At 37.8% G+C, this 27,137-nt stretch overlaps 2 protein-coding genes across 6 annotated transcripts; one reads left to right on the top strand and one right to left on the bottom strand.

The window, feature by feature from the left end:
* The first annotated feature begins 3,396 nt into the window (after positions 1-3,396).
* Positions 3,397-15,375, top strand: LOC144643717 (neuropeptide Y receptor type 2-like). The gene is given in 3 exon segments (XM_078503052.1): positions 3,397-3,525; positions 13,847-15,120; positions 15,122-15,375. Coding segments are annotated over 2 exon segments (1,206 nt in total). The 5' UTR covers positions 3,397-3,525; positions 13,847-14,092; the 3' UTR covers positions 15,300-15,375.
* Positions 15,376-16,697: 1,322 nt separating this feature from the next.
* LOC144643719 (neuropeptide Y receptor type 2-like) lies at positions 16,698-24,330 on the bottom strand. Of its 5 annotated transcripts, none has more exons than XM_078503058.1 (2): positions 24,297-24,330; positions 16,698-18,457 (listed from the first exon to the last, which is right to left on the bottom strand). In XM_078503058.1, exon 2 carries the CDS (start codon positions 18,402-18,404, stop codon positions 17,307-17,309), a length of 1,098 nt encoding a protein of 365 aa, XP_078359184.1. In that variant the 5' UTR covers positions 18,405-18,457; positions 24,297-24,330; the 3' UTR covers positions 16,698-17,306. The 5 variants fall into 5 exon arrangements, with proteins under 5 accessions (XP_078359184.1, XP_078359185.1, XP_078359186.1 ...); XM_078503059.1 differs by lacking the exon at positions 24,297-24,330 and adding an exon at positions 23,876-23,909; XM_078503060.1 differs by lacking the exon at positions 24,297-24,330 and adding an exon at positions 22,518-22,554.
* Between the last annotated feature and the right edge of the window lie 2,807 nt (positions 24,331-27,137).

Here is a 27,137-nt window from a genome sequence, read left to right as displayed (position 1 = left end):
TTCGGCACACATTAGAATGGCCTATTCGTGAAGATGAAAAAGTGTTGACAATACAATCGAGTATTGTAAAACTGTATCACGGAATCACTCAATTTGCCGTGTTCAGTATAAATAGTATAGTTTGAACCATTAGAATATGCAAACCTAGAAGCAACAACGCATGTACCGGTCGTTGGCACAATGCATAATGCAAAGATCTTCAGCATGCATGATAAAGTTTCCGTATACGAGGGCCTGCCTTATACTCTGACGGTTAAAGCCGATTTTGAGTGTCTGTTTGCCGGTACTTTCCTATTTATCTGGCGGCTCACGGTCAAGAAATTATGACGGTTTCGGTCTCTAGGAGGAAACGAAACCTTTTTGCGGCCTAGGAAGAACAAAATATGGCGGTTTGCAGAATGAATGACCCCCTATAATAGACCTTTTATTAAATACGGTATAACAGAACCGTCGTATTTCTTGTTTTTGTCTTCACTTTTTTGTAGCCACTGCTCCTGGGAAATAAATAGATTTTTCATGTGACCGAGCTTAGCATTTACTATATCTTTCTTTTTATCGTGTTTTTATTGAAACTATGTTTTATTATTCTATCATGTCTATGTTATAATTACAGTGTTCGCACGTCACAAGTCACTCAAATATACGATGCTAATTACGGTAATTGTGAAAAAGACTCCAAACAATACGTGTTCAGAAAAAAATTGAGCATTACTTCCAAAAGATAATCTTCTTTTCAAAAAGAATCTGTATCTGGAATTTTGCATAAATACATATACATTTCAATTTATCACTACAAAGTTGCTGACTGAGCTTGTAAAAGCAGTGGAAAGGGAATTGAGTGTAAAATCTTTTGACAATTTTTTGACGTGATTGCCATCTATCCAGACTGCAAGATCATAAACAATCGAATTGAAATATAAACCACGTTTTGTCACCGAAATTCTGCAAAGATTCGAATTTCGTGTTCAAATATGTAAATCGTGTTGCGTTTGCCAAAAACAAAATTGTAATCAGATTCATCCTGTGATTCGCTGGTTAAGGTATCTCTAAAAAGTTTATATCACCAACAATTAAACTTTTCGACCTTTTTTTATGTTTGACTGTTGGGATTTATTTATTTGTCTATTTGCATATTTATAGCTTTCTTCAGTGTAACCGGCAATACCTGGCTATTGCTGATTGACAACTGAGACTTCTTACTAAGCTAATGAGCCCTTCGCCGGGTATTGGCGAGCCGGCGTTGAAACGAATTGTAACAGTGTTATCGGTCCAAATGGAATTTTTAAAAGACAGTTCTTCTTTAAGACTTCGGTTAAGGTAAGTTTATTGTTCTTCGTGCTCAGGATGTCTGAATTTGCACAGGTTTGCTTTGTTATTATAAAAAAACCGACTTAATATATAGTTTTTGAAAACTTCGCTATACTCTCTTGATAAATGAGCATAAAACAGCGAATTCGAGGTTATGAACTCAATTACAGTTATGTCTAAGTTAGATTTTAAAGATTTTGAAAAAATTGGGCATGAACCACAAATGGAAATTTAAAACTCATTAGAGTTTTCTTAAAAGGGTATAGATCTACTTTGCGTTATTGAAGCCTTTTTTTATTTTTTCAAAGTAAACATGTAATGACCGATTAACTGAGAAGCAGATTATCTAGCAGACATTGAAATGAAATATAAGATCATTGTGGGTTCATATCACGCGGCTTACAATTTAATATTAATTAGCATGGGAATGACTGTCCTTGGAAGACCTTGGAAATTTTTGATAAAACGTTTAACTCCAAAGGCGTGAAGTCATGGCCTTCAATTTCCGAAGCGCCGCATGTGACCCTGTTCCATTTCCTCGGTAAGTCTTCGAGCCGTAGGTGGTAATGTAAACATTAAATCAAGTAGCTGTTTCCATTACTTAGAAATCGTATCAACCGCTGTGTTCTGTAAGTCATTAAGGCATAGCAAATGCTAGTCCGCTAAAAAATTTTAACTGCTGAAAATAACCGGCTGTGACATGGTTTCTGTAGTGCAAGTAACGGTTTTTTAACCGGCTACAATGAGTTGCGCAAGAACGTTGAAGGGACAGGGGGACTTCTGTAAGTTACGACCAGAAAAAGAAATTGAAAGAAATTTTGAGCCCTATCTTAACTAAGATTCAGTGTTTTACGTCTAAATAATTAACCAACTCTTACCATCAGAAATACAATTAGCAACTCATGCGAACAACAACATGGGGTTTTAATTTCGCCTTAAAGTGCCTATGAAATGAAAACCAAGTTGAACTCTGAGGCCCAAAAGAAGAAAGATGGTGTTTTCCTTTTCCTGATATCTTTTCTCGTTCCAGAGATATTAACGATTTTGTATTATGCAAATTAATAACTTGACGTATGAAGTATTGGTGTAAACACAAAATAGTAGTATCTTTGTTAATACTGTAATGGCACCAGATGTACTAGACACATGGTACATTTGCTTGGTTTTAATCTTTTCTTCTTTGAATCAAAGGCTTTACAGGGAGAGTATGGTTCCAACTCGCCCCTAGATGGGAGATGAGGTTTGGAATGGATAAGGGTGCCACCGCTGAGAGATCTGGACAGAGAGTGTTGCCTACACAATATTAATGTGGTGTATTTCTTAGGGTCATATGGGCGTATTTTTAAGGAATACTGATTTTTTTACCTATTCAATTGACGTCATCATTATCTATTTGTAATAATCGTTTCTCGAACGAGAAAAGAATAGAAAGAAAAACATCTTCTTCTTTAGGCCTTTCTTGGTTCAACTTGTTTCATTTCATAGGCACTTTAAGGTTCTTGCCTGTTGAAACTTATTATGTCTTTGAGAAAGGTTTTCTCTAGAAATCTAAGTGGCTAATTAATCATAACATCGACCTGACGTCCTTAGACTACTCTAAGCTGTGTTATCCTATTTGACGATTTTAAAATAATCTTTAAGTCAACGAAAAACTACTTGACAAGTTGATAACAAACCATTAAGAAACGAGAATGATAAAGATTATTGATGCTGATTACCAGACTCAAGACTGATGTTTTTTCTTGCAGAAAATTATTTCAAAGCCATATTCTGTTAAAGATTATCAGTTTGAATGCTTGAAAACCAAATATTTCGATTACATCGCTACTACATAAGAACGTGTTCTTTTCGTGAAGTCAGCGCTTGTTTAATAACTGAAAAAAGCATGCAGTTGCGTGTCCAGTTAAAGCTGAAGGCATTCCTCGGTTTCTAGAATATTCTGGGCAGTTTTGTTTTCATTAAACTAATGCTAAATGAACGAATTCTAGAAAGAAAGTCAAATACCACTTGACTGTGCCTCGGTTTGGGAATATGCTGTTGAAGAAAAGACGTGATCCGTAGTTTTCCCTGAGTCGTTTCAGGCAAGGTTTAACCAGTCCTCGTATTTTTATAACAAACAACAAGTTCAAAGTCGGCTCATTCTCGAACTAATAACTATTTCGCATAGCTTCAGGGCAAAACTCGGAGACAGTGTTTATCAGGAGCCAAAGGTACAAGGTAAGCCAGAAATAAATCGTCCAATTTTCCGCGCCAAACGAAGAAATTAAAAATTGGAAAGTAGTATTTTTTTATCTTCGCGAGTGAACTAGTAATTCAAAGAACAAGTAGTTTAATTTCTTATGTATAGGTCTTACGTTGTAAAATTTGCATTAACCTCTAATACATATGATTATTAAATCTTAGTCACCTCTATGCTAATACTGCAAACTGAATCTTGATACGTTGATTACGGCATGCGTCAAGCAAAACATAGGCACGCATTGCGTGCAAATTCTAGATTTGAGAATGCGAAAGGACTCAATGTACGTTTTAGTTAGACTATGTAAAAAGGCGGGGGGGGGGGGGGGGGTTACGATTTTTACCGATGAAAAAAATTGATATTCTAGGCAAGTGGATAAAATGGTTTTGCGTGACTGAGAATAAAGAAAAATCAATGCGACAAACGTTTCTTCCAAAACACAGACAACATAGATTGTTTTTATCCAAATGAGGTAAAAGGAAGCAGTATAGTCCTGCCACAGTACGATAAAATAGTCCAACAATCCCTGATTATGAGGTGTTGCCGATGAAACTCTAGGGCCTCGTACAGCCAGTTAGGAAAATGAAAGCCTCCTCAAAAGAATATTTTAAAAATATATAAACGTTTTCGGGATTAAGGTATTAAGGGTATGGCTTTCGAGCCCGTTGTAATCTGAAATAGAAATACACTTTCACTCGAACTTTTCCTATTGGTTGTTTACCTTAGGGAACTTAACTTTTAATATGAAAAAGGTGGTCGCCATATTCGTTTAGAAGCAGAAAGACCTTGTAAATCCCGCACAAGTCCTAAAAAATTCCTTTGCGAGTACTGGCAAAGAACAAGTTTCTGGTGTCAATGTATTGTTCAAACAGAAATTGATCTGCATTCATTCTATAGAAAGAATTTGATGACTACACTCAAAATACGAGAAAAAACTTTTAGGTCACCAAACTTGTACTCTCACACGCCACTTACATCGCAAAGCATAGTGTTTTTCAAGCACCACACAGTTATGAGTGTAATGCATGTGACTGCTCACAAAAGAGCAGACACAACTTGGCGCCACGGAGTGTGCAAAAATATTTGTTTACTGGGCGTCGAAGTCCTTTATTGTGATACGAAATTTTATTCCCTAATTGCAAGAAAAACCAACGTATATAGTTATATACATGTATATTTGCACCAAAAGGAAGGTACAAACATATCATTTTACTTTGGTACGGAAAACATAAGTATCAAGTTGCATACATTGGAAACAAATATCAGGTTACATTCGCCTGCTGTTTTGTTTTAATAATTCGGGACGTGCGAGCGCCCGCGTCTTCACCTGAAAAGTTCTACGGAAAGACAGAATATTCGGACGCTGCATGACAAACGTGCATGCGAGCAAACAGTTGCACTTATCAAAACAACATCTGTGAGTTAACATTTCATTTCATTTTTCTTTTGCTTTGTTTTTTGTTTCCTACTGAAAAAGTTTTTGGTACCGTTCTTTAACAAATTGTGAGATAACAATCTATTACACTTAAGCTTGTACTGTGCCTACTCAGACTTAATCACAACACATGAAAGAGTTTATAAATGGTTTGAGCGAATTGGCTTACTGAAAATGACAAAAAAAAACATTTAATTTAAAAATTAAGTTCTCGATATATCAGACATTGCCAGAATACGTGGCACTGCTGTTTTTTCTACTACTCGGCAATGATTCGTTTTCCAAAAGAACTTAATTTTGCCAATATTCAGTTTCCGCGGCGTTTTAATTTACTGGGATGTTAAGCAGACTTTTTTACAATCAACAGCTGCAGAAAGATACGTTCACCAAAAATTTTGTAATTCCCTACAATACTTGTTTCTTTTCAAGCGTTTCGTGCGTGGCCAGAAGAACTAACTAACAAGTGTTTACATTGTAAGTTTCCTTTGTCCAGTATGAATTCGAATATGAATTGTGCTGTTTAGCGCGCCATTAAATTGTGCGAAACCAATTCTGCCAACACGATTTACACCTGATTTCATCTCTTGAAGTGTTGCACCGAACTGCAGCTCTCTCTTAACTTTTCTCCAAGGAAGATAGATAGATAGTTAATTGAAGTTCCAAAATTTACAGCTGAAAAGCTGAATTAGACAAAACTTTACAAAATGTGAAACGCTTAAACTAGTCTAAAAGATGATCTATTTACATTTAAAACAGAATAATAAAAGTTAAGTTAATAAGGTTAGAAAAGGGCTAAAAAAGTTAAGAAAACAACTATATACAATTACTATTAACACTGACAAAGCTGTTTTTCGATCTGTTCGTTTTACACGCGGGCATATGAAGAAGACTTCCAAATTTCAAATGTTGTTCTCCTGGCACGATAGAAAACAAATGGGAGAAAACCATGTAAAAGTTTGGCCTTTCTCAGCCTCGTCGTTCTTACAACTGAAACAGGTTCCTATTTAAAAGGGACTGTCACCATAGGAAATCTGCCTGACACCAGGCTTTAAAATACATCCAGTCAGAGCGTATTTTTGTCGCGATCGTAAGAAACGTATATTCTTTTTGTCAGTAAGCCACACGTTAACACAACGATTATGTAGCCAATTTTCTGTGAAAAATTAAAAGAAAAAGGTGAACGCAAGCGGTATATTTGGAAAGAACTAGCTTGAAATCAAGATGAGACTAGCATGACATAAAGGTCGTTCACATACCATTTTTTGAAATTTGACTGAATTTCATACTCTGCCATGTTTCAACGCAAGCAAGGAATCACAAGAAGTAAAATGATATCGAAATTACAGGAAATCGAGCAAAACTTTATTGATCGAAAAAAGGCAACTGTGAAATTCAATTTCAATTGGGAAAAAAGGAAACATGCGATAAAAGGACGATTTGAGAGTAGCCTTCGAGCAAACACTAGCAGTGTTCTTTAAGGGGTAGGGGGGTGGAGGGAGAGAGAGCTCGCATAGACGTCCTAGAAATATCTGCGCTCAAAACGTACAAGCAAAATGCTTATTGGTAGAAACTAATTGACAGATGATGCGTCCTGGGTATTGTTATTCATGACATGTAGATAAGGTGTGGGGATCGCTCTGGCCTGGGACAAGCCCAAAACAGGCTTCAGTAGATACCAGGTAGATGGCGGAGACTTCAAACCGCCAGTGGGTGGGAACCAACATCTCGATGTTTTGGACTAGAGTGGAGCGCAATAAGGATAACACGTGTTTCTCTTTAATACAACTACAAAGGAACCCCGGTAACTCGAACTCGGATAACTCGAATAACCCCGCTAACTCGAACAAACTTCCATTTCCCTTGAATTTGACTCCACTTTTCAGTCATTTTTACTCGGTTAACTCGAACTCGGATAACTCGAAAACCCCGCTAACTCGAACTAAATTTCGTTTCCCTTGATGAAAATTTGGGTCAAATTTACCCCGATTACTCGAATTCTGGGAGTTGCATCTCGCTAAACGGATGCCCATTGAAATATCCCATTAGCTCTTCTTGTTGTGTAATCGGATTTTTAAAAACACTAAAACGAACACTACAGCTATTTGATTATAATTAGAGCAACGAATAGATCACGTATCTGACAGTCATTTTCCACTTTTACATAAAAAAATATATGACCGTGTGAGAGTTTCTGACGAGATAAGTTTAATTTGCACTGTACTGTGTACTGAAGTGCTGAAAAATCGATAAACTATTAATTTTTGACTTGGAAAATTGAATATTCAATCGACCCCGATAGCGCGAAACCCCGCTAACTCGAACTGTTTTTCGTTTCCCTTCAGATAGAGTTCGAGTTACCGGGTTCTACTGTATTTGCATGGGAGGCGCGGTGGCCTAATGGTTAGCGCGCTCGCCTCTGAGTCGAACGGCCCGGGTTCGAGGCCTGGCCGAGGCGCTGCGTTGTGTTCTTGGGCAAGACACTTAACTCTCACAGTGCCTCTCTCCACCCAGGTGTATAAATGGGTACCGGCGAATTTACTGCTGGGGGTAACCCTGCGATGGACTAGCATCCCATCCAGGGGGGAGTAGCAATTCTTCTAGTCGCTTAATGCTACGGAAACCGGGATAAGCTCCGGCCTGTATGGGCCACTAGGCTCGAAGCAGACTTTACCTTACCTTTACTGTATTTGCATATCATTAATTCGTCCCCAGGGCATTCATTACCAATTCAAATTGAGAACCAAGACTACAAGGAGTAAACTACGAGAGAACTTATGCTCGTAGCCTAACTTTCACCGGGATCTTCGGAGAAACATTCGTAACAAAAAGGGAAGAAACATTCAAGCTGCCAGAATATTGCACTTTCAAAAACCTTCTGAAAGAGATGTTTTTGCTGATTTGATCCGTTTATAACTTTTCGAGAAACGACTTTGGAGCCTGGCTTAGTCGAAACCTGGCGCTTCGTCTTTTATAATCAGATACACAGAAAAATGAGACGACTCATTACGGTTTGCGCTGATTGGCCAAAATTTGACAGCTCAGACAGCCCCAGCGGCAATCAAAACTCTGAGACGTCCGTGCAAGCTCTCCTTCCCTCAACCCGCTACCCCTAAGAGAGCTTGCTGGCAGGCTATTTTCGTGAGACAAGCTTTATTTCAAAGAAATAATATTGTTAGAAACCTGGCTTATCAAAGAAAACGCAGTTTAGAGGGTTCCAAAGGAGCAATCCACTGGATTCCAGAAACAAAAATCTTCGGTAATGTGGATTTTCAATAACCATACGAACGTGAAAATGTACGCCGAAGATTCGTTGGTTTTACTTTAAACGCTACGACTGCCTGATATGCACTCTGCACTCGGATCACCACCCAAAGTAAGTATTGGCCGGCGCCCAACACAAAACCCCCCTAAAAAACGCCATCCTACTAAAACCGTCTTGAAGCAATATGGTGTTGTCCTTTCTCCTGAATATTGATCTGACTGAATTTAAATACGGTGTTCTACTAACTTATTCGGTAGCTTGGTGACGCTTTGCGAGCTTCCTATTTTTTCGTAACCAAGTAGACAGGTGAAGTCAAAATCATTCATTTAGTATAACTGAAAGACGATTTTTGCATGAAGCATGACTTACTTAAGACTTGTGCACGAATTTTAATGATCCGATTTAATCTTTAAGTTTTCACAAAACAAGGCGATACTTCGAAATTATGAAATGCTGTTAGTCAATAACTGTTAAGCTCACGTTGAAGGCAATTTCCTTTAAGCAAGGAAAACCGAACTTTAAGAATGACTGCTAATGAAGTAGTGTTCCATATGTGCAACATAACACTCCAAGCATATTGTTTCCAGTTTTGCATTAAGTTACTAATTCTTTTGGCTTTGTATTGTGTGAACGTATTCAGCTGAACAGGACGGCAACGCAATTACATAAGAACATTTCATCTATTTGTGGCGGAAAACGCTTTTTAACGAAACTAATCGATGGCTAATTTTACGCGGCGCTTGACACCTCTGTGTCTCGAAGAAAGTCTCACTTAAGTTATTTACACGACATAAAATTAGTTATAGTTCACCGCGTCGCATCAGATGGAGTCACTCATAGCTTTAGTTGACAGAGGCAGAAAAATTGAACACGTTTTTGTTGAACAAGGTAAGTAATATCAAATGAACTGTCTATCAAAGCGTATATTTTGATCGCACTTCAATTATTATTGCAAATTTGACCTGTTTGGCAAACTTGATATAAACCAGCTTAAGTGGCCTGATAGCCACAAAACACAAGTATCAAACAAATGGCCTCGCCAAAACAACATTCAAAATTGCCAATTTTTCGCTAGATCTTGTATCTTGCGTCAATGTCTCCTGTTATATAAACAAGCCGATATATATAGATGAGAACAGTTGAAAGTTTACCCGCTAGTAACAATATTAATTTTATTGATTCCTTGAATATTTATATTCAATATATTAAACACTTTTATTATAATGCATATACTCCTTGAATATATATATTATACTGAGGCTGTAAGTTAGAAGCTGTTGAGAATAGTATTCGTTTTAACACATATCCACTTGTTAGTCAAGTTATACGCTTGTACGCCTTAGTAGGCTTTAGAAATACCAAGTGATATTTCTCTTGTCTAAAGTCTGATATTTTGCGGTACCACCTGTTCAGCTATATTTACGGTGCATTAATATATTTGCCAAACACTTTAAAGGTAAAAATGTTTTAAAGATCACAAATATCATTTCTTCTTAAATTTTAATTTTGTGATTTAAGGCCATCGTCACACGAGAATAATAGTCTAAGTTAGTCTGCATAAAAAACCTACTGGTAATTAAAAACCAACTGAAAATTTATTAAAAATCAATATCTATAATTTACATCAGTAAAGAGCTGAAAAGTTTCTCTCATTGTTTATTTTTTTGTGTTTCTCAAACCAACTTAAAGCGAAGATAGTATCATTCTTATATTAGCTTTTACTTTAAGGTATTCATTCTCTCTTGGGTGTCGTAATATAATTCTCCTTGTTTGGGTCAAACTGACAAAATGCACTATATCTAAAATTTTAACCTTTGCATATTATTAGAACTTTCATGACTGAAATCCTCTTTTGTGTTATCTGCAGCTAAGTATACATGTACACAATATTTTTATTTTTATTGTACTTCCATTAACACACTAGTAAAAGGCGGAGAAACAAAAAAAGTTATTAAAATTACTTGAACAGTCAAAAGCTTTCCGCCGTGCCAATTTCGCACGCACTGAAAAAGTCCACCACACATCACGTAAACCACGCATCACGTACCGCGCGCAGCCCGAGGCGTGTGTAGGCTTGTAACGCACAGTGACTAAAGTTGCGTCTGTCGTACGCGTCTTGCGTTCGGTGTCAGGTTCGTGATAACTACACATTGATGATCGTCACTGGAACTGCTTTTAGCGACTATATATCCGAAATCCCAATCGCCTACAGTTACATTACAAGTTTCGTGCGACTCTTGGACTGCGAGTTTTTAATTTGGATTGAAATTGATCCGCGTTTTACCCGACTTTCAGTGTGTGAAGTGAGCGGAAAATTCCAGAGTAAGGTAAGAAGGTTACTAACTAATTGAAAAGCGTGAACTTGTTTACGTACGATACAGGAAGCTACGGCAGAAAATAAGTTATTATTATAGCTACAGATCGATAGACATTACACATGTTACAAAAACAAAGTCGATATCCCATCTAGAGGAATCCAAGCTTTCAGATTAGGGAGTTTAAGCAATCAAGACGGCGACGCCAAGGAAGAAACCGATTAAAGTCAATTAAAAATGTGAATTTAATTTTACTTTAAAAAGCTCGAGATAATCTTAATACATTTAGTTTGTCTATCGCAGATAAAGCTATCCTCAACTAAATATGTAAGGACAGTGTGTTAATTTTGGAAAAAGAAGGTGGAAAAATCACCCTCTTGGTTCACGTTCTCAATAAAACGCAGTATTTTTGTAATTTGACGTTGTTGTTTTGAAGCCATGACGGCCTAAAGGGGTTATCAAGTGTTCGGTCACCTGAAATGACCGAGTTAAAAAATAAATGATAGAATATGCAGTATGAGTCCAGCAAAGTCATTGTACGGATCATTAAGCCTTTTGTTTAGCAACGTTCTCGTTCAACTTGAAGCATATTGCTAGTTCTGTAACTTAACATCAACTATTTGGGTAGTTTACATTAAACTCAGAACACTTAAATAATATAAACAGCTATAAATGATATTTCTCAAAGAATACAATTGACCGAAATTCGAGTACAAGCTACGGCCGAATAAAGCGTTAAATGTATGTTTAGGTATCAATTAATTGGAGCTTGGCTTCAATAGCATAAGATTGAAGAACCCTGCTCTGTGAAAGTAAAACTGAATTCTACGTTTTAGTTTAGGTAAAAGAACATCATATTTCTGTGCGGCTATAAATATACAAACTTGCAGAACCATACAGGAGGCAATGCTCACCACGCGATTCAGCGATTGTTCCAGTAGTGCTATGATTTAATTTTTACAACAAAGCTACAGCCTAACGTAGAAAGAAAAGACAGAGAATAATAAATGAAGCTCTGACGCGCTCAAGGTTTTTTTGACAGACATTTCTTCCATAATAGCGAATCGCAGTTCTATGATGACTTACTACAGGTCACTTTATTATGTCAAAGTCGAACTAAATGCTCACGTATTCAATTTACTGGGTTATGCGTAGGAGGCTATTTAAATCACGGATCACGAACAATCTTTTCCTAGCTTTTGGTTGTACGATCCAAACCCCAAGTGTCAGCTATAAGTAATGGCTGTAAAAATTAAGCTTTTTCTGTGAACCCAGTCCCAATATGTTGAGAGAATTCCGCGGAAAACAAAGTGCCGCACTTTGTGGCAACGAAAGGATAGGCTGTGTAGGCCTAAACTGTAGTTGACTTATTTCCATAGCGTGGTCAGCTATATTTGACTAAAAAAGACAGTTAAATTTGGCATGTTTACCGGTTTGCTTCGAACGACGGCCAAAAAGAGCAGTCTTTTTTTATCAAGAGAGGATCTCTTGATAATTTTTATCTAATATGTCAAAAACGAGTGCCAGTATTTCACTGGATTTCCAAATGCGAGAAAACAAATGGGAAAGGATAAAGGTAAACTTGTCACGTTTATCTTGATCTTTCAATTTAGTGGAAAGAAGACAACGCTTCTTGTGTAAAGCATAGCGTGCTTGTAATAATATTTGCTGCCAAAAATTACATTACATATTTAGATTAAGAAACACTAGAACACACGTTTGAACTGAGTTCAAACGTGTGGTTTTCAACACGAATGATGATTCTTCACTGCCGGGGTTTCTACACTCGCCCACATGAATAGAATATGGAACTCTGGTTGGCTAATAGCATCTTCACTAATGAATGAGTTCGAAAATTGATGATAGGGTTCAAAATCCAGGACGCCCTCGCTAAATAGTTTTCTTCTTGGCAAACTACAGTTCAGCTGTGCCTTTTGTAATGTTCAGATTTGTTGCCTCTAGTGTAAGCTAAACGCTACATCTCCATTTACTGAAACTTTAATACGCCCTAGCCGCTGTGTAAAATAATTTACTTTGGTTTAGTGAGGCAGTTATCGACTGGCCGAGTAAGTCCGTACAAGTCATACGAGTTATATTTAATATCTGAAAATACTAATCGCAATCGTGGAGACGTTTTTCCTCTGTTTTGAAAACGGAGTACTGAAATTATTGAAACGTTCCCAACACAAATGATAGCTAGTATTGTTAACAGGTGCAAAAGGAGTTTTAGCACGGGCAAATAACAAAAAAATATGAATTTCTTTCAGAACAGTACTATAAATCCCACACAAATAAAATCACCGTTTAGCAAAATATACAATTCCCACGTCCCATCAAGTTAACTAGTAAATGCTTTTCGCGCGCGCTGAATGGTTAACTTGGAGGTGATTAGCAAAGTACTATTCACCTCCCAGCAGCTAAAAAGAAACAAACTGCCTTCGGGTGTCGCTTTATTTACCGAAAGTGATGGTTGGTCCGCTAGTTATCCAACTTGTGTGGTATATACTAAAACAATTAAGCTCAATTATTCACCTCAGTGTCGGTGAATGTGGTGGATATTCACCTCCACTTCGGTGAATAATTGTTGTTGAATATCCTGCATCATACGATCGGTTCCCGCCACGCTGTGCTCTTAATTCGATTGTTTTAAAAAGAGTAATGAACCTGAGGCAGGATACCATAGTTGAGGATACTAAGTATCTCAATGCAAGAGTGGTTTAGCTTTGTTCACAGCCGGGTGGTATTGGTTGAAATTTTATTTCACTATCGAGTATGACTAACCGGGATATTTTTATGTGATATGGCATTCAGCAAAAAGGACAAGAAATTAACTGAATTTATAAAACATGAAAAGAATTTTCAAAACAACTTATAACTTAATTCTCAACCGCCTTTACATCAACAAAGCAAACGCCTTACATTTTTAAAATTGGTCCTGTTTTCACCGCTTTAATTAAGAGAGAGAGAGCGTTATTTTAGACAATACATTGGCATGGATAACAATTAACTGTCCAAGTACCGTTCCTAGTATGTTGTTATTTGGAAGAATACAGCCGTTTGTAGATAATATTCCCTTGGGGTGACCTGTTTTTTTTTTTAAAACAACCATGTCACTGTTGTTAACAGCCTGCTGGGCTTAACTGTTTTCACATTATAAAGAAGTGACTAAGGGACTGAGGGTCGATAGCAATTAGTGCACGGCGGGAAACCTGCCACCTTCCTCAGGCTAATCTACTTGGCAACTCTTACAAACTGGTAATGATTCAAACAGTTTTTTTGTTTTTCAGGTCAAGGCCAGCCAGGTTGAAAAAGGTGTAAGGCGGAGGCAACAATGTTCTAGCAATTCAATCATTTGAAGTTGGTTGGATCAACATAAAACGGAAAGAGATTAACGAAAGACAAAAGCACAACTATTTCAAAGGATTGAAGTGACACTGCGAAACAACAAGCCTTTTGTACAGTGAAAACAAAATTGAGCCCCACACGTTGAAGAAAAGAAAGAAAGAAAGTAGAACAAAACTGGAAGAAACGTAATGGAGTCGTATGAGATTGATAACGTTAACACTTCAAGAAATATCAGTAAAAGGATGAGTAGCTCTAACAACACGGAGGCGTCAAACACAGAACTGTCGATGGAACTCTTAACAGTGATTCAAATTACGTGCTACTCTGTTATTATCGTCATAGGAACGATTGGAAACTTGATGTTGATATTTAACTTGGCTCTCAAGCGCCACCGTAAAACTAGCCAGTATTTTATTTTGAATCTCGCGACAGTCGATCTCTTGACCTGCACGCTAAGTATACCATTTGATATCAGCCTTCTCGTGCTAGGTGGTTGGCCATTCGGTCCGGTGATGTGCAGGCTCGTTTATCCGTTACAAACACTTTTCATGGCCGTTTCTGTGTCAACATTGTTGTGCATGGCGTTGGAACGTCACCGTGCTATTATCTATCCACTCAAGCCCAAGATAACCGGCAGAGTCATCATACTGGTGATATTTCTCATTTGGGTAATAAGTACTGGATTGGTAACACCGTATGCTGCCGCGCTGAAGATGAAAGATGGCAGTTGCGCGGAGAACTGGCCTAACAACGATCTAAAGTACCCCAAAACGTTTACTCTATGCGTGTTCCTTATTCTCTATTTGAGCCCGCTCTGCGTCATCACAGCGGCCTACGCTCGTGTTGGGGTAAGACTTCGTGCCAACAGTCAGAAGGCGGAACTTCTTGTTGGGGCTGACAGGAACCGCTTGTCGAAGTCCCGTACGCGTCGAAATATTCGAATTGTAAAGTTCTTTGTCTTGGCCGTGGTGGCTTTTGCCGTCTGTTTATTGCCTTTTCAGGTCATGTGGATGTGGAGCGACTTCGGAAATGGTCAGGAATGGAAACATTTTAACACATTATTAACGTTCGCTAATGTAATGGTTTATGCTAATAGCGCTGTGAATCCTTACATATTCGGCGCTCTTGGACGCAGGTACAGCTCTTGCAGATGCTTTTATCGGCGAAGAAAGAAAGCGTGCACATTCGCACGCAACACGTTTCCGTTTTATGGCTTCAGGGCATTCAGAAAAGAGTTCTACGGCAAACAGAAAGTTGGTATCTCCGACAGGCAGTGCATTAAACCGAACTCCAAGTTCAACAGACAACGAAAACCGCCAAGAAAAGCAACCAAACTCAGAGAGACGTGTGCGTGTTCGTATCAGCAGTTTAAAGGACCCATTTTATGATATTTGAAGTTCAGTTATTTTTCTGGCATACACAATTACAGTCAAATTGAAGGAAAACTCTAAACGTAAAGTTTTCTTCTTTACAAACGGAGAGCCCCAACAAAGGCTACAAAATAATCTATGTAATCTATAAATGGGGAAATTAATTTGTGTTTTTTTTCTCGGCGTTGAAATATTAACGGGCTTCAATTGTTACCGATCTCCGCGAATTTCCAAGGGGCAGTTTGTCATGGCGGGACGAGTTTTCTCTTCGGTCTGCCCTGAAAAACTCTCCCTGGGTATTCCTGGCAATCTTGATAGAATACTCAAAGTTACATTATCGCGGATTGAACTCGTTAATGTTGCAATTAAGATTTGTGACAAACAGTATATAAACGGTTGATGAGCAATAAAGAAGCATGTAAGTAAAGGTTATCCTACAAAGTAAGAAGTACATAAACGCTAATGTCATCAACTCAAAATGTCCTCCTCGTTACTACCAACGACCTCCTCCAACTATATAAATAAACGATGGAGGCAATTTCTTGAGGTTTCGGATGATGTGAGCACTAGATGACAAGAAAGAAATGCGTCAGTCAAAAGACAGGATACGCAACACTGCTGGGTTTTTTGTTGTTGTTGCAAAGGTCCATTCCAGCTATTTAAGCGGACTTTTCCTTTGAACGTTTATTGAAATTTCCAAAGCAGTATGCCGTACTGGTATGACATAGCAGTGCCATTCAAGAAAATGTATTTCACTTGTTAGCTTGACCTCAAATAAACGCCGGGACCTCGAACAAACGCCCCCGGCGTTTATTGAAAAATTAGCAATTTTGATCCGGCGTATATTCGAAGAGAAGCAAGAAGAAATATCGTTGATTATTAAAAAAACTTTTACACTTGGCAGTCCTTAGACTGAATTCGTGTAAATGAATAAAAACTATATATATTAGCAAGATTTAAAAAATATTAAAAGCTAGGCCGGCGTTTAATCGAGAAAATACGGTAAAACAATCGTTTCACAACACAATATACCCATAGAAAAGACCAAGGCATTAGTAAGTTAATACTTCTGGGATAACATCTTTATCTGAGGGTCCTGAAGTGGACCGAGGTATAAAATCCCATTTCCCAGCCAATTCACGGTTTTCTGGATTTTCCAAATCCAATCCCAGTCCCGTTCTTTTTTGATTTCCAGTCTCAGCTACCCGAATCCGTTTTCTCCCAGCAAAAATTGCCCAAATCTCAGTTAACATTTCACTCCTTCAGGCCCCTCCTATCTTAATCCCAAACCAACTACTACTACAACTGGAATTTAAGTTACGTGGGCCTGATGAACAGGAATAAAACTTCTAGGGCGCGCTAAATAAAAAGCAAAGGAATGCAAATCCTGTTGAGTTCTGTTTTAATATTTTGTCTGACAGACATTTCATTTGATTATCCTGAGTATGTTATTCTCTTTTATACAACAGCTTACAACAACGATACCGCGCCTGTTATGATTGGTTAATACCTGAGATGTATTAGAGAACAGACGTATAGATAAATTCAATGCATGGCGTGACTCGCGCGCGTGATCAGAGTTCATAGTCTAAGTCTTGAGGTAACATCAGTGACCCACTCGCCTTGCGGCTAGTGGGCACACTTTTTTGTTCTTATCACATTTTGACGTCATCTGTGATCTATAACTGAACAAACGCACGGCAAAATGGAATTTATTTGTTAATTGGGTGGGGTATTTATTGTTTGAAACTACTGTTTTACTGGACAACCTCTTCGTCCTTTTCTTTCGCGAGAATTGTACACATATCAGTTCTTTAACGAGTGTCCTAAAAATGAAACTGTCATCTCCCCAATCAAAACAAATGCAAATCGCGTAACGAATCTTAACCGAAGTGTTTGCTCTAATTGTTAGTCCATTCGGTACAATGCTACTTTGGAGAACCAGCTACAGCCTGCAGCGATGCAAATTTGAAGCAAACTTTTGAAATTTCAATAAATAAACAAAACTTTAAGCACTAATGTCAGTAGTGATTTATACACTTGCAGACTTTGCACGACAAGTGTTTGTCCTTTTGAGTAATGCGGCAGCTTGATTATGTCCTTTAACTGCCATTTCTCGACCCACATGAAGGTTCGAGGAACCAACACGAAGCTCGTAAACACAGCCGAATTTTGAACCTTCGCCTGAACCTTTCTGACAGCAGTCAAACAAGCTTGACAGCGAAAAGTTTCTTAAAGTACCAAAAATGAACGGATTCGACGCGCTATTCGCGTACATTAGAATGTTACTGAAGATCAGCACGTCTTGGAAATATTTGCTATTCCAACCCTGACCAAAATCGTGCCAAATCCACGCTGCATGCGTTGGGAGCATGCAAACCAAAAAAGCCCCAACCGCGACTATGAAAACTTTAGTGATCCTCATTTTTTGCAGAGTACGTTTCTTTGTGTATTGGACTTGCGATCGGTGGCCGTCGACTACATGCTCGAGCCTGTCGAGCTCTTTGCGAATTTTTCGCCCGGCGCGAATATAGGACGAAGCGATGACCGTTAAAGGGACCACATAGAACAACGCAAAGTTGGTAAGGGTGAAAACTTTAACGTACCAATCCTCGGGCCATTTTTCCATGCATTGCTTCCCCTCGAATCGGAGCACCAGCGCGTAAGGGATTATCACCAAAGAGGGAGCAATCCACGACAGGCCGATAGCCAGCTTGGCGGTTCTTGGAAGAACTCGAGGACGAAGTGGTGTCATGACAACTCTATGTCGTTCCAGGCTCATGGACAGTAGAGTAATGACTGAGACTGCCATTAAGACGGTCTGAAACGGGTAGATCAAATAACATAGGATTGAACCAAAGGGGAACCCGCCGGACAGGCGCTCAGCTAGGTCCAGAGGGATGCTTATGGCGCATGTGGCGAGATCTGTCAACGCCAAGTTTAAGATGAGGTACTCCCCAACTCTTCGTGCTTGTCGACCGAGTAGTGTCACCACGATCATGATGTTGCCCACCAAGCCTACAACGATGATCGCGAAGTATAGCACTAGTTGAATTATCTCGACAGCTGAAAATCCAACGGTTTCGTCATCATCCGTGCTGTTTGCTGACGCCTTGTAAAACTCAGGCATTTTAAGGTAGCAGTGATATTCTCAAACGCTTCTTTGTTATGATTTGGTTCTTTCTGCAAAGAATAAGATAACGGCGACTTATGTTTTCATTCTTAACATAGAAGTTCCTATCGTTTGGGCGGCCACGCTAGGAATATGCTAAACAGAATTGCGTGTCCGGAATAAATAACACTATCAATGGAAACATTATAAACAGACCTAGTCACCAAACATTGATAGAAATAAGTAAAAACCGGTCACATTAGTCCTTATCAACTGAGGGCCAGACGAAAAACTGATATTTCCTTCGAAATTGAAAATCTGAAGTACAAGTCCGGAGATGTAGAAAGACCTCAAGGGTAACAAGGTAATGTTATGCCTTCTTAGAATACAATGTAGAGAGACTTTAATGTGATATATTAAAATAACAACCAATACGGTTATGTTTTATATCTCCCACTGTTTCAACGCCTGAGGAAAAGATGATCGAGTCTAAATAGCTTTCTAAAGCCGAACGATTGCCATCGAGTATAATAAATTAAATAAAAATGTAACATAGAGCATTTGGAAAAAATACCGATAAGCTCTGAAGTCAAGGTTAATGCTATGTTTCCCAAGCATGCATCTTAAATTTCGAGGAAGAAATGTCGAAGATATCTAAATTCGCCTTACAGCTAAAAGTCATTGCCAAGCAAACAGCTGAAGAGATTAAAGAAAATCGTCAACTGGGCGACACTGTCTTTGATGCTAACAGGGTTTTACAAAGTATTAGCTCTGACTTAACTCATATTTAATCGGTTATCTTCTTGCTTGGATGGAATTCTCAGTCGTGTCTTGGTTGGTGGCAAGTCATTATTTTCTGATAACACAGGTAACATTATAACTTTTCCTTATGACTATTAAATGAGCTACAGCGGGAGACGTTTTGCAATATTAACAGCTACCACGCAGTTCTATAGCAATACCACGCAGTTGATTTACCAAAACATCGGAAATTAAAAAAGTATATTTAAACAAGAAGTAGCCCACAGTTAGGGACCAAACGCCTCCATTTTACACAATTTTCACTGGGTTACAAAACAGTAGAAATCGCCTCGTTAAAATTACTACAATACATACAAAATCTGCAATTCAACTTGATAAGAACAATCCTATTATGAAAAAAATATTCACACGGAATCATAAAAAACTATCTAGAGGTTTCGTGCACAAAAACTAGAAGGATTCTGTATCGGGAGATTGTTTTTTGCAAAAAAATAGGAAATTGAATTAATGCAAGACTTCAAACCAGAGGTCAAATTGAAATTGACAACATCTACTAATTGATTTCTTTTTAGTATCGGTAGGCTGGCCAGTGACTGATTACGATGGAAATAACAAACACTAGAATTTGTGTTGTCTTCGAAGTTTCGCTGCTTCTAGGTTCAATTTTGCTCGAGATATGAATAGAAACCTCACAAACTGAAATCTCTGATGCAATGGCTAAGAAAGCTCTTACCGATCTTTCTCAGTAAGCGTTTACCGAGGCAAAATAACAAAACTAAGAAAATTCGTCAAAACTCGTTCCATTTTGTAGAATTGTTTTCAGTAGGAGAGATATCTTAAGATTTTGGAACCGCAAGGGTGGAGTAAAACCAGCTTTTAAGAGACCATTCACTGCCCCTGCATGTTTATCTGGAGTCTTATAAATAAAAGAGCCAAATAATCATGAATAAAACCAACAGCATATGTGTGATTATCACTCCTGCATGTGTCAGGATACAACAAACAAAACTACCAAGGAAGCTAACAAAAAAACTAAATCTCACTTCAGTTCAAAAAGCCTACCTAGTAACTTAACTTCCAAACAAAATAAAAAACACAAGAATGAAAACGAACATTGAAATCCTGATTAAAAATCCATCGCCGCACTTACGTATCACGAATAGCGGCACAAGTCCAGTTGCTCAGCCGGTTCTCCCGTAAACGGTACTGTACCCCAGTATCAAGAAAGTCTTTCTCTGAGATCCCTTGCGTAGATCAGTTATCGATTCGTGGTTTCAGAACGATTGCTTTCGATGTGAAAGGCTCGGTGACTATAGTCTCGCTGTGGAACACTGTGTACACATATTACAAAACTAATTTCGTCGTTTCAAGTAGTTGCAGCTGTCTACAAAAATGCTGTTATGTCCTTGCTTGTTCCGTATTATATTTATATTTTAATGTTCTTGTCGGCGGCACTACCGTTTAGTGGCAATTAGCATTTTGGAGGTTCGCTTTTTACTGAATATGATTAAACGGCTAAAGCTAATAAATTATTGAAATCAAAGAAAACTTAAAACATAACACAATGTTGGGTGGCATATTTTTAAATAAACGAATGTGCAGGCCATTAGAATTGTCGTCGTGTCGTGCAATGTGAATTAGTCCTTGAAACAAGACCTTATAATAAAAAGTGATTTTTTTTGTCTACAACATCGAGTTTTTGGAAAGACGAAATTTTGATGAAAGCTACACTGTGCGCTTAAGATGCGATCACAAAAATGTAACTTTGTTACAACCCTGGTGAGGTGACAGCGTTCTTGCCCCTTCACCGCCCCTCTCCCCTTTCAGAGGAAAAATAAAAACAACAATAACAACAACCGCAACAGAAATAAATATTACCAAAAACAAAAACAGCGAAGTCCACAACGTCTGGAGTTAAGGTCGTGGTTTCTGTAAAGGGTATTTTCATCTGCTGGCAGTTAAATCATCTACATTTTTCTCAGTATATACCATTTTTTTAGTTATTATTATTCTTTTTGACTGATTTTCGATAGCACAATCTACAAATCATGGAGGTTGATTGAAATCCTACTGAGCAGGCCAGGGCGATCACCTACCCAGATATCCTAGCCGTTGTACTTGCACAAAATTACTGTTGGTAAAACACTTCAGGGTGGTTAGCACAATCGTCCTCTGCGTCTTTCCCTCCCTCGCATAAGCATCTAAAAGTTATCTTTCATTTTTTCAGGATAATGCAGTAGAATGTTTTTTTTTTTTTTCATCCCGAAAGTTTTCATGTCGAAAGCGATTCAATTCTCAATGTATTGGAACCAGGTGTAATAAAGAAAGAAACCGTCAAATATTCTGTTTTATCTCCCGACAACCCGTTCCTCTCCTCCAAATAAACAAACAAAAACTAATTATCAAAACATTATAAAAAACAAAACAAAAAAGTAGTAAATAAATAGATACTTTTACCCCCGGTCGGTCTGTTTTATAGAGGAAACCATAACCCTCGTTATTACATATTGCATAAGACATCGGGCGAACATTTTCTCTTACTATACCAACCTGCGCACCAATCATGAGAGAGATGTTTCTTGTATTGTTATTGTATGTGTCGTTTGTTGCCTTATTCCGGCTGCTTAAAATACTTAAAATACAAACGGGAAATCTAATGTTGAGAAGGCAATTCAAAGAAGCAAACCTACATCTCTAGATATATAAAATGTTATATTGGAGAAGCAGGAAATCAAATTACTGTACACCTTTACTATGAACAGTTTAATGGTAGACCTAAAAGTGAATCCCAGAATAGAGCCAACTGTGAAACACAACTCCTCGCATAAAAATCATTAGATCTGTTAAAAAAGGCTGTTACCAGTTGACACGAAAGTATAAAATCTAGTTATTGACGAGCAGAACGTTTACGAATTCGTTAAATTATGTTTTTGCATGCCAACTAACTGAAAATGTAATTACAAATGCCAAGCATTGCGAGTATAAAATAATAGAATGTGGTCTATTTGCTATATAAATAATAAGCATTGCCTATCGAAATAGTCTCCCTTGCACCTTTCGATTTAAATTTTAATCGAAAAAAAAGCAAAAACGTTCCAATGACCTACCTATCATATCCACCTTTTTGCAAACGAGAGTGAGAGAAATTTAATCCAGCGAGAGAAAAGTGATCGAGGAAACAGCGATGTGCAAGATACACGGTATAAACACCACACCTGCTCTGAGTAAACATTCTCCAATTGGTAATATACACCCTTTTAACTTGTAAGCGATACCGATTTTTATTATTAACTTATTTTGTCATAGCAACAGTGTTAATGGTTGACATTTAAGGAGTAGTCTAAAAAAATAAACTCAGCTCTTACTTACTAAAACCGTGTAGTTATTTCCCGAATTTCCAAGATATCTAACACCAAGGTGAATACAAAACTCGTGCTGAGTATTTTAGCATAATTGTAAACTAAAGAGTCGACATTATTTTTCAAGCGCAATAGTTCAAATCCATTAATAATGTCTATTTTCACATATTCGGAAACGATTGTTATTCAGATTGGTGTTTGCCTCCTGTTTTTCAATCCATCTTGAATGCATAATGTAATGATTTGTAATTGTTTCGTTTCAAACGGTGATATCCTGCTATATAGCGAAATGGAACTCAGTTAAATTTCACTGAAAACGTAACTAGACCTCTGTATACATAAACTATTAATTTCTTTGCAAAATTTACAATTTAGAAACCTGTGTTCATATTTGGAAGAAAATCTGAAAATATCATTTTTTATGTCTACTTACTGCATAATTATAGAACTCGGCCAAATCGTCTTGGCCCGAGATGGATTATTTTCTAGATGTCTTTACATAAATAATTGATTTAAATCAAGTACTCAAGATCTGACGGCGGGGTATAACACTTTGACAGTGACTGTTGCTTATCAGCACGTGGCGATGAAGAATCACAATTGACAAGGACCCCGCACAATGAAAACAGTATGAAGCATCCTTAAAGAACCATGATTCTGTGTTCTTAATCTAAAAGCCGTAAATGATTTGTAAGCGTAAATTTCTTAGCCGTAAATGATTTGTACGTTTTTTTTTTACAGCAAACGTTAATTTACATTCAAAACTCTGACAACGTATCGTACACAAGACATTTTAACTTCATACTGACATACAGCAATATTTACCATGGGAAAAAACTGCCTTATTTTTTAATCAGATCTTTAAATCTAGATTATACTCAAGTACTGAAGTTGCTTATAAATTTTTAAACGGAAAACAAAATGCATGAACAAGAATTATCTAGCAGCCCGGTAGAATTTTTGATGTACAATTTTCATAATTTTCACTTCTTTTTCAGTGTTACTGTGAGTTCTCCATTTCAGAACAAAACTAAACTGGTCAACAAACACAAGGCTTCATAATCATTACTAGGGGAAGAAAAACAATTATCAAGAAGCTCAGAATTGTCATGGGCACTTTTCATTCCTTATTCACGAATTCCACGATTACAAAAGTGAAACCGACATATCAAGGTAATATATCCCTCAGTAGGAAAAGAAAATGGAGCCGATCCACCATCAACACAGATTTGTTATCGGCGATCCCACAGTCCTTATCAGCATGAGTTGATAAATAAATATTGATTAACGTTAAAAAGAAAAACACTTCTAAAAAGCGAAATTACCTAGGTTCGGGAAAAAACTTGAAGTCTTCGTGCTCTTCCTTACCTTAAAGTACAGCCCGACTTCCTTTTCCTTCTTTACTACTCTTGTGGTTTGTAGCAGAACTCTTCATAAATACATATAATGCCTATATTACCATTTTTTGTTTATTGTTTTAGCACGTCCTTTGCCCATGCTGCAATTCCGGACAAATCAATACAAAATGAATTCAAAGCCGATCCCGACTTCCGGCACGCGCTAAACGAACTTGAAAAATTCAAAAGCTTTTTTTTCCAAATGCACTTTGTTGACCAAATATAGTTCACTGCTGGTGTTAGGGTTATAAAATTAAGAATGGAAATGCGCGCCTTCTGAAGAGAACATTTTAGGAATAACAAATTAAAGTACGTTGGAGAGAATGAATATAAGCAATTTAGAGCAATTAACGAATAGACACGGAATCGGGTTTGAATTTCATTTTAATTACCTCAAGTAGCCAAGATCACGGAAAAATAGTTGCGACATCTTCTGACAAAAGTGTTTTTCCCTTATTCTCGTCATACACGAGGCCTGAATAAGAAAAAAGAATAGCCTGACTACATTTTATTTTGAACGCTGAAACAGTAGTAGTTTTTAGTCACCAAAGGGGGGTGATTTGCGAAACCTATTGTTGGCTACGTCAGCACCTAGAAAGTGCGCTAATGAGTTACGTTATACTGATGAGAGCGCATTTTAAAAGCTTAGCTGAGAGTGAGTACGATCTTTTTTGTTTCTACAATTGTTTCCTGTCTTTTCAGAAAAAAACAAAATCGTTTAAATGCATCGAGCATCGACAGGTGGTTTGGAACACCTCTCGTAGCGATAAGTTTATCTCAATAATGACAAAATCAACATATTTCTAGTCATAACAATTGCAAATATATGTTTTTTTTGTTGGGCAAAGAAAAGCGTTTTCTTCTGTTAGATCTTCAACACAATTGACGAAATTGAGTTATATTTTAAATAACGCCCGGCCAAAACTGCACGTCCAAATTTCTAAAAAAAAAAAAAAAATTATTTCACACAATTATTTCGGTTCGTGGGAACCGAAATAAGAGACGTAACTAAAATCGTTTAAATTTAAAAATTAACACGCTCGTGGGATAAATTAATTTTGCTTACAAAATAGTCCTTCCCATATCTTATACGTATTTACTCACTTATAAAGTGTTTTTTATTGTTGATGTTAAACTCCAAACACCTTGGGGTGTGTTCCCCTACGCAATCGATCGAATGACGTTAGTCGCATGTCCGCTGACGTGTCTCCGTTCGCATGCGGGCAGTGTGTACTGACGTCATCGGAGCAGCTACAAGTGATCGTGTGCATGAAACAGGAAGGTGATTTTTGTGTTCCTTTTACAAAAAGAAAAAAAATACCATGGAAAGTTGTGTTCCTGTAGCGAGGATACCACAATTGGAAACGGCTTTAGGGATTAAAAATGTCAGATTTAGGTTTGGAATTGGCTTTCTGCATTGCATGGCTAGCAACAATGTCAGATGTCATCTGTGAGCCAGGTAAAACGCGTCATCAAACTAGTTTTATAAGTATAGCGCGAAATTTGCTAAAGTTGTTTATACATCGCGAATTTAGAAATTCAATGAGCTTGCAAACGTTTTAACACTGCCAAGCCGGAAAGAAACACATACTTAGCTAGTACAACTATTATATGAAACAGAAGTTATCAAATTATCACATCTAAAAGTTTGTCAGACCGACCTAAGAAGGTAAATGAGGGTATCAAGCAACACAGATCGTAAAATTATTATTATTAAACATAGATCGTTCAGTAAGCAGGGGTTTCTTATGCTGCTCTTCCCACGAGTGTCCAACTCTGGACAACAAAAGACGAAAAAAAGGGGTTCTGAGATAGAACCCGCTGGGGGTGCTGTGAAGAGAAAAAGGTTTCTATTAAGGGAAAACTGCACCCTAATTTGGAACATTATCTACATTTCTGAGATGGAGACAGAAAGCGGTTACCCAGAGAAATGGGAACCTCTTTCAGAATATTTAAATTAGTAAGACTACCAATTTTAAAATACGATAACCTTCTGTGAAACAGTTAGCGCCCTCCTCCCTAGATGTCAATAAAAAGACGATGGGCATTATTTGTTGAATAATATCGATTCTAAACAACAAAATTGTAGCTTTATTCGTTCGCTATCTTATCTGCTTTGCACCAGATTTATTTTAGCCCCGCTCTCATAATTTGACTACACGTAATCACCTCTATAGTTTTTAATTTTTTCTCGTTTCTTTTGGTTTTTGCTCCAAGTTAATAACTAATGTATTTCAGTGTGCAGGTAAATAATTGTAACGTTTAATCATATGCAAGGCCCTCGTAGTATTTTAAAAGTTCATCTACGTCCCTGATAAGGTCCGTGACCTTAAAATTACAGTTCGTCGCTCTAAATAGTCCGTGTCCATGCTTACGAAGCGTACTTGGTACTTGTCATTAGAACGAACAGTAAAAGAAAAAAAAAAAAAAAAAATAAAAAAAAAAAATTTTTTTTTAAAAAAAAAACCCCCCCCCTTCATAAAAATACCCACCCCATCAATCCTAACAAACACCGCACCAATACCCTCTGGGTGGAGAGCGCAGTGTCTGAGTAAGTTTTAACTTACTCAGGCCATCTTAGGAATACAACGCGACTCCAGCCAGGCTAATACGTGGACCTCTCACTTCTGGAGGATTCCAACGCATTTTGCATAATGCCACCGCTAAGGTGGTACCGAAATAAATACCAGTTGGTGAGCTAGTTACTTCTAGTATATCTTTGGGTTCCATTTCCTTTCCGAGTCCCCGGTTTTGCTATACCTACTACACACAAAGAACAATATTTTAAAATTTCAATTCTAATGGGCAGGTTTTTATTACGAGACAATTGTGTGTCCCGACTATCCCCACCCTTACCACTTAACCTCCATCTGCTACCTCGTATCTTGCTTATAATTAGCGCAGTGGACTCAGGATGGATCGGGTTCGAGCGCTGGTCGGGCTCACTGCGTTGTTTTCTTGGACACTTAACTCTTACATTGCCACCCTCTCCACGCAGAAGATACCCTAGGTGCCAGAGGGTTTTTTTCTTTTTTGCAGGAAAGACACTTTTTGTGAGCCGCGAAGCCGCGATCGATCGCTCGTTCGATCGTGGCTTCGTCACTCTATCAACGATCGCGGCTTCGCCGCTCTTTGTCGCTGCAAAAAAAAAAAACCCCTCTGGCACCCAGGGTACGCAGAAGAATATTAAATGGGTGCGGGAAAACTGTCAGGACAACTGGACAGACATGCTG

The sequence above is a fragment of the Oculina patagonica genome, chromosome 2 (assembly GCF_052425735.1).
Source record: "Oculina patagonica isolate OP01 chromosome 2, crgOcupat, whole genome shotgun sequence".
NCBI classification, from domain to species: domain Eukaryota; kingdom Metazoa; phylum Cnidaria; class Anthozoa; order Scleractinia; family Oculinidae; genus Oculina; species Oculina patagonica.
This window is presented reverse-complemented; position numbering and strand designations above follow the sequence as displayed.

Excerpts from the sequence above, each read along its gene's own strand:
- LOC144643719 (XM_078503058.1), bottom strand. The coding sequence starts at position 18,404 with ATGCCTGAGTTTTACAAGGCGTCAGCAAACAGCACGGATGATGACGAA.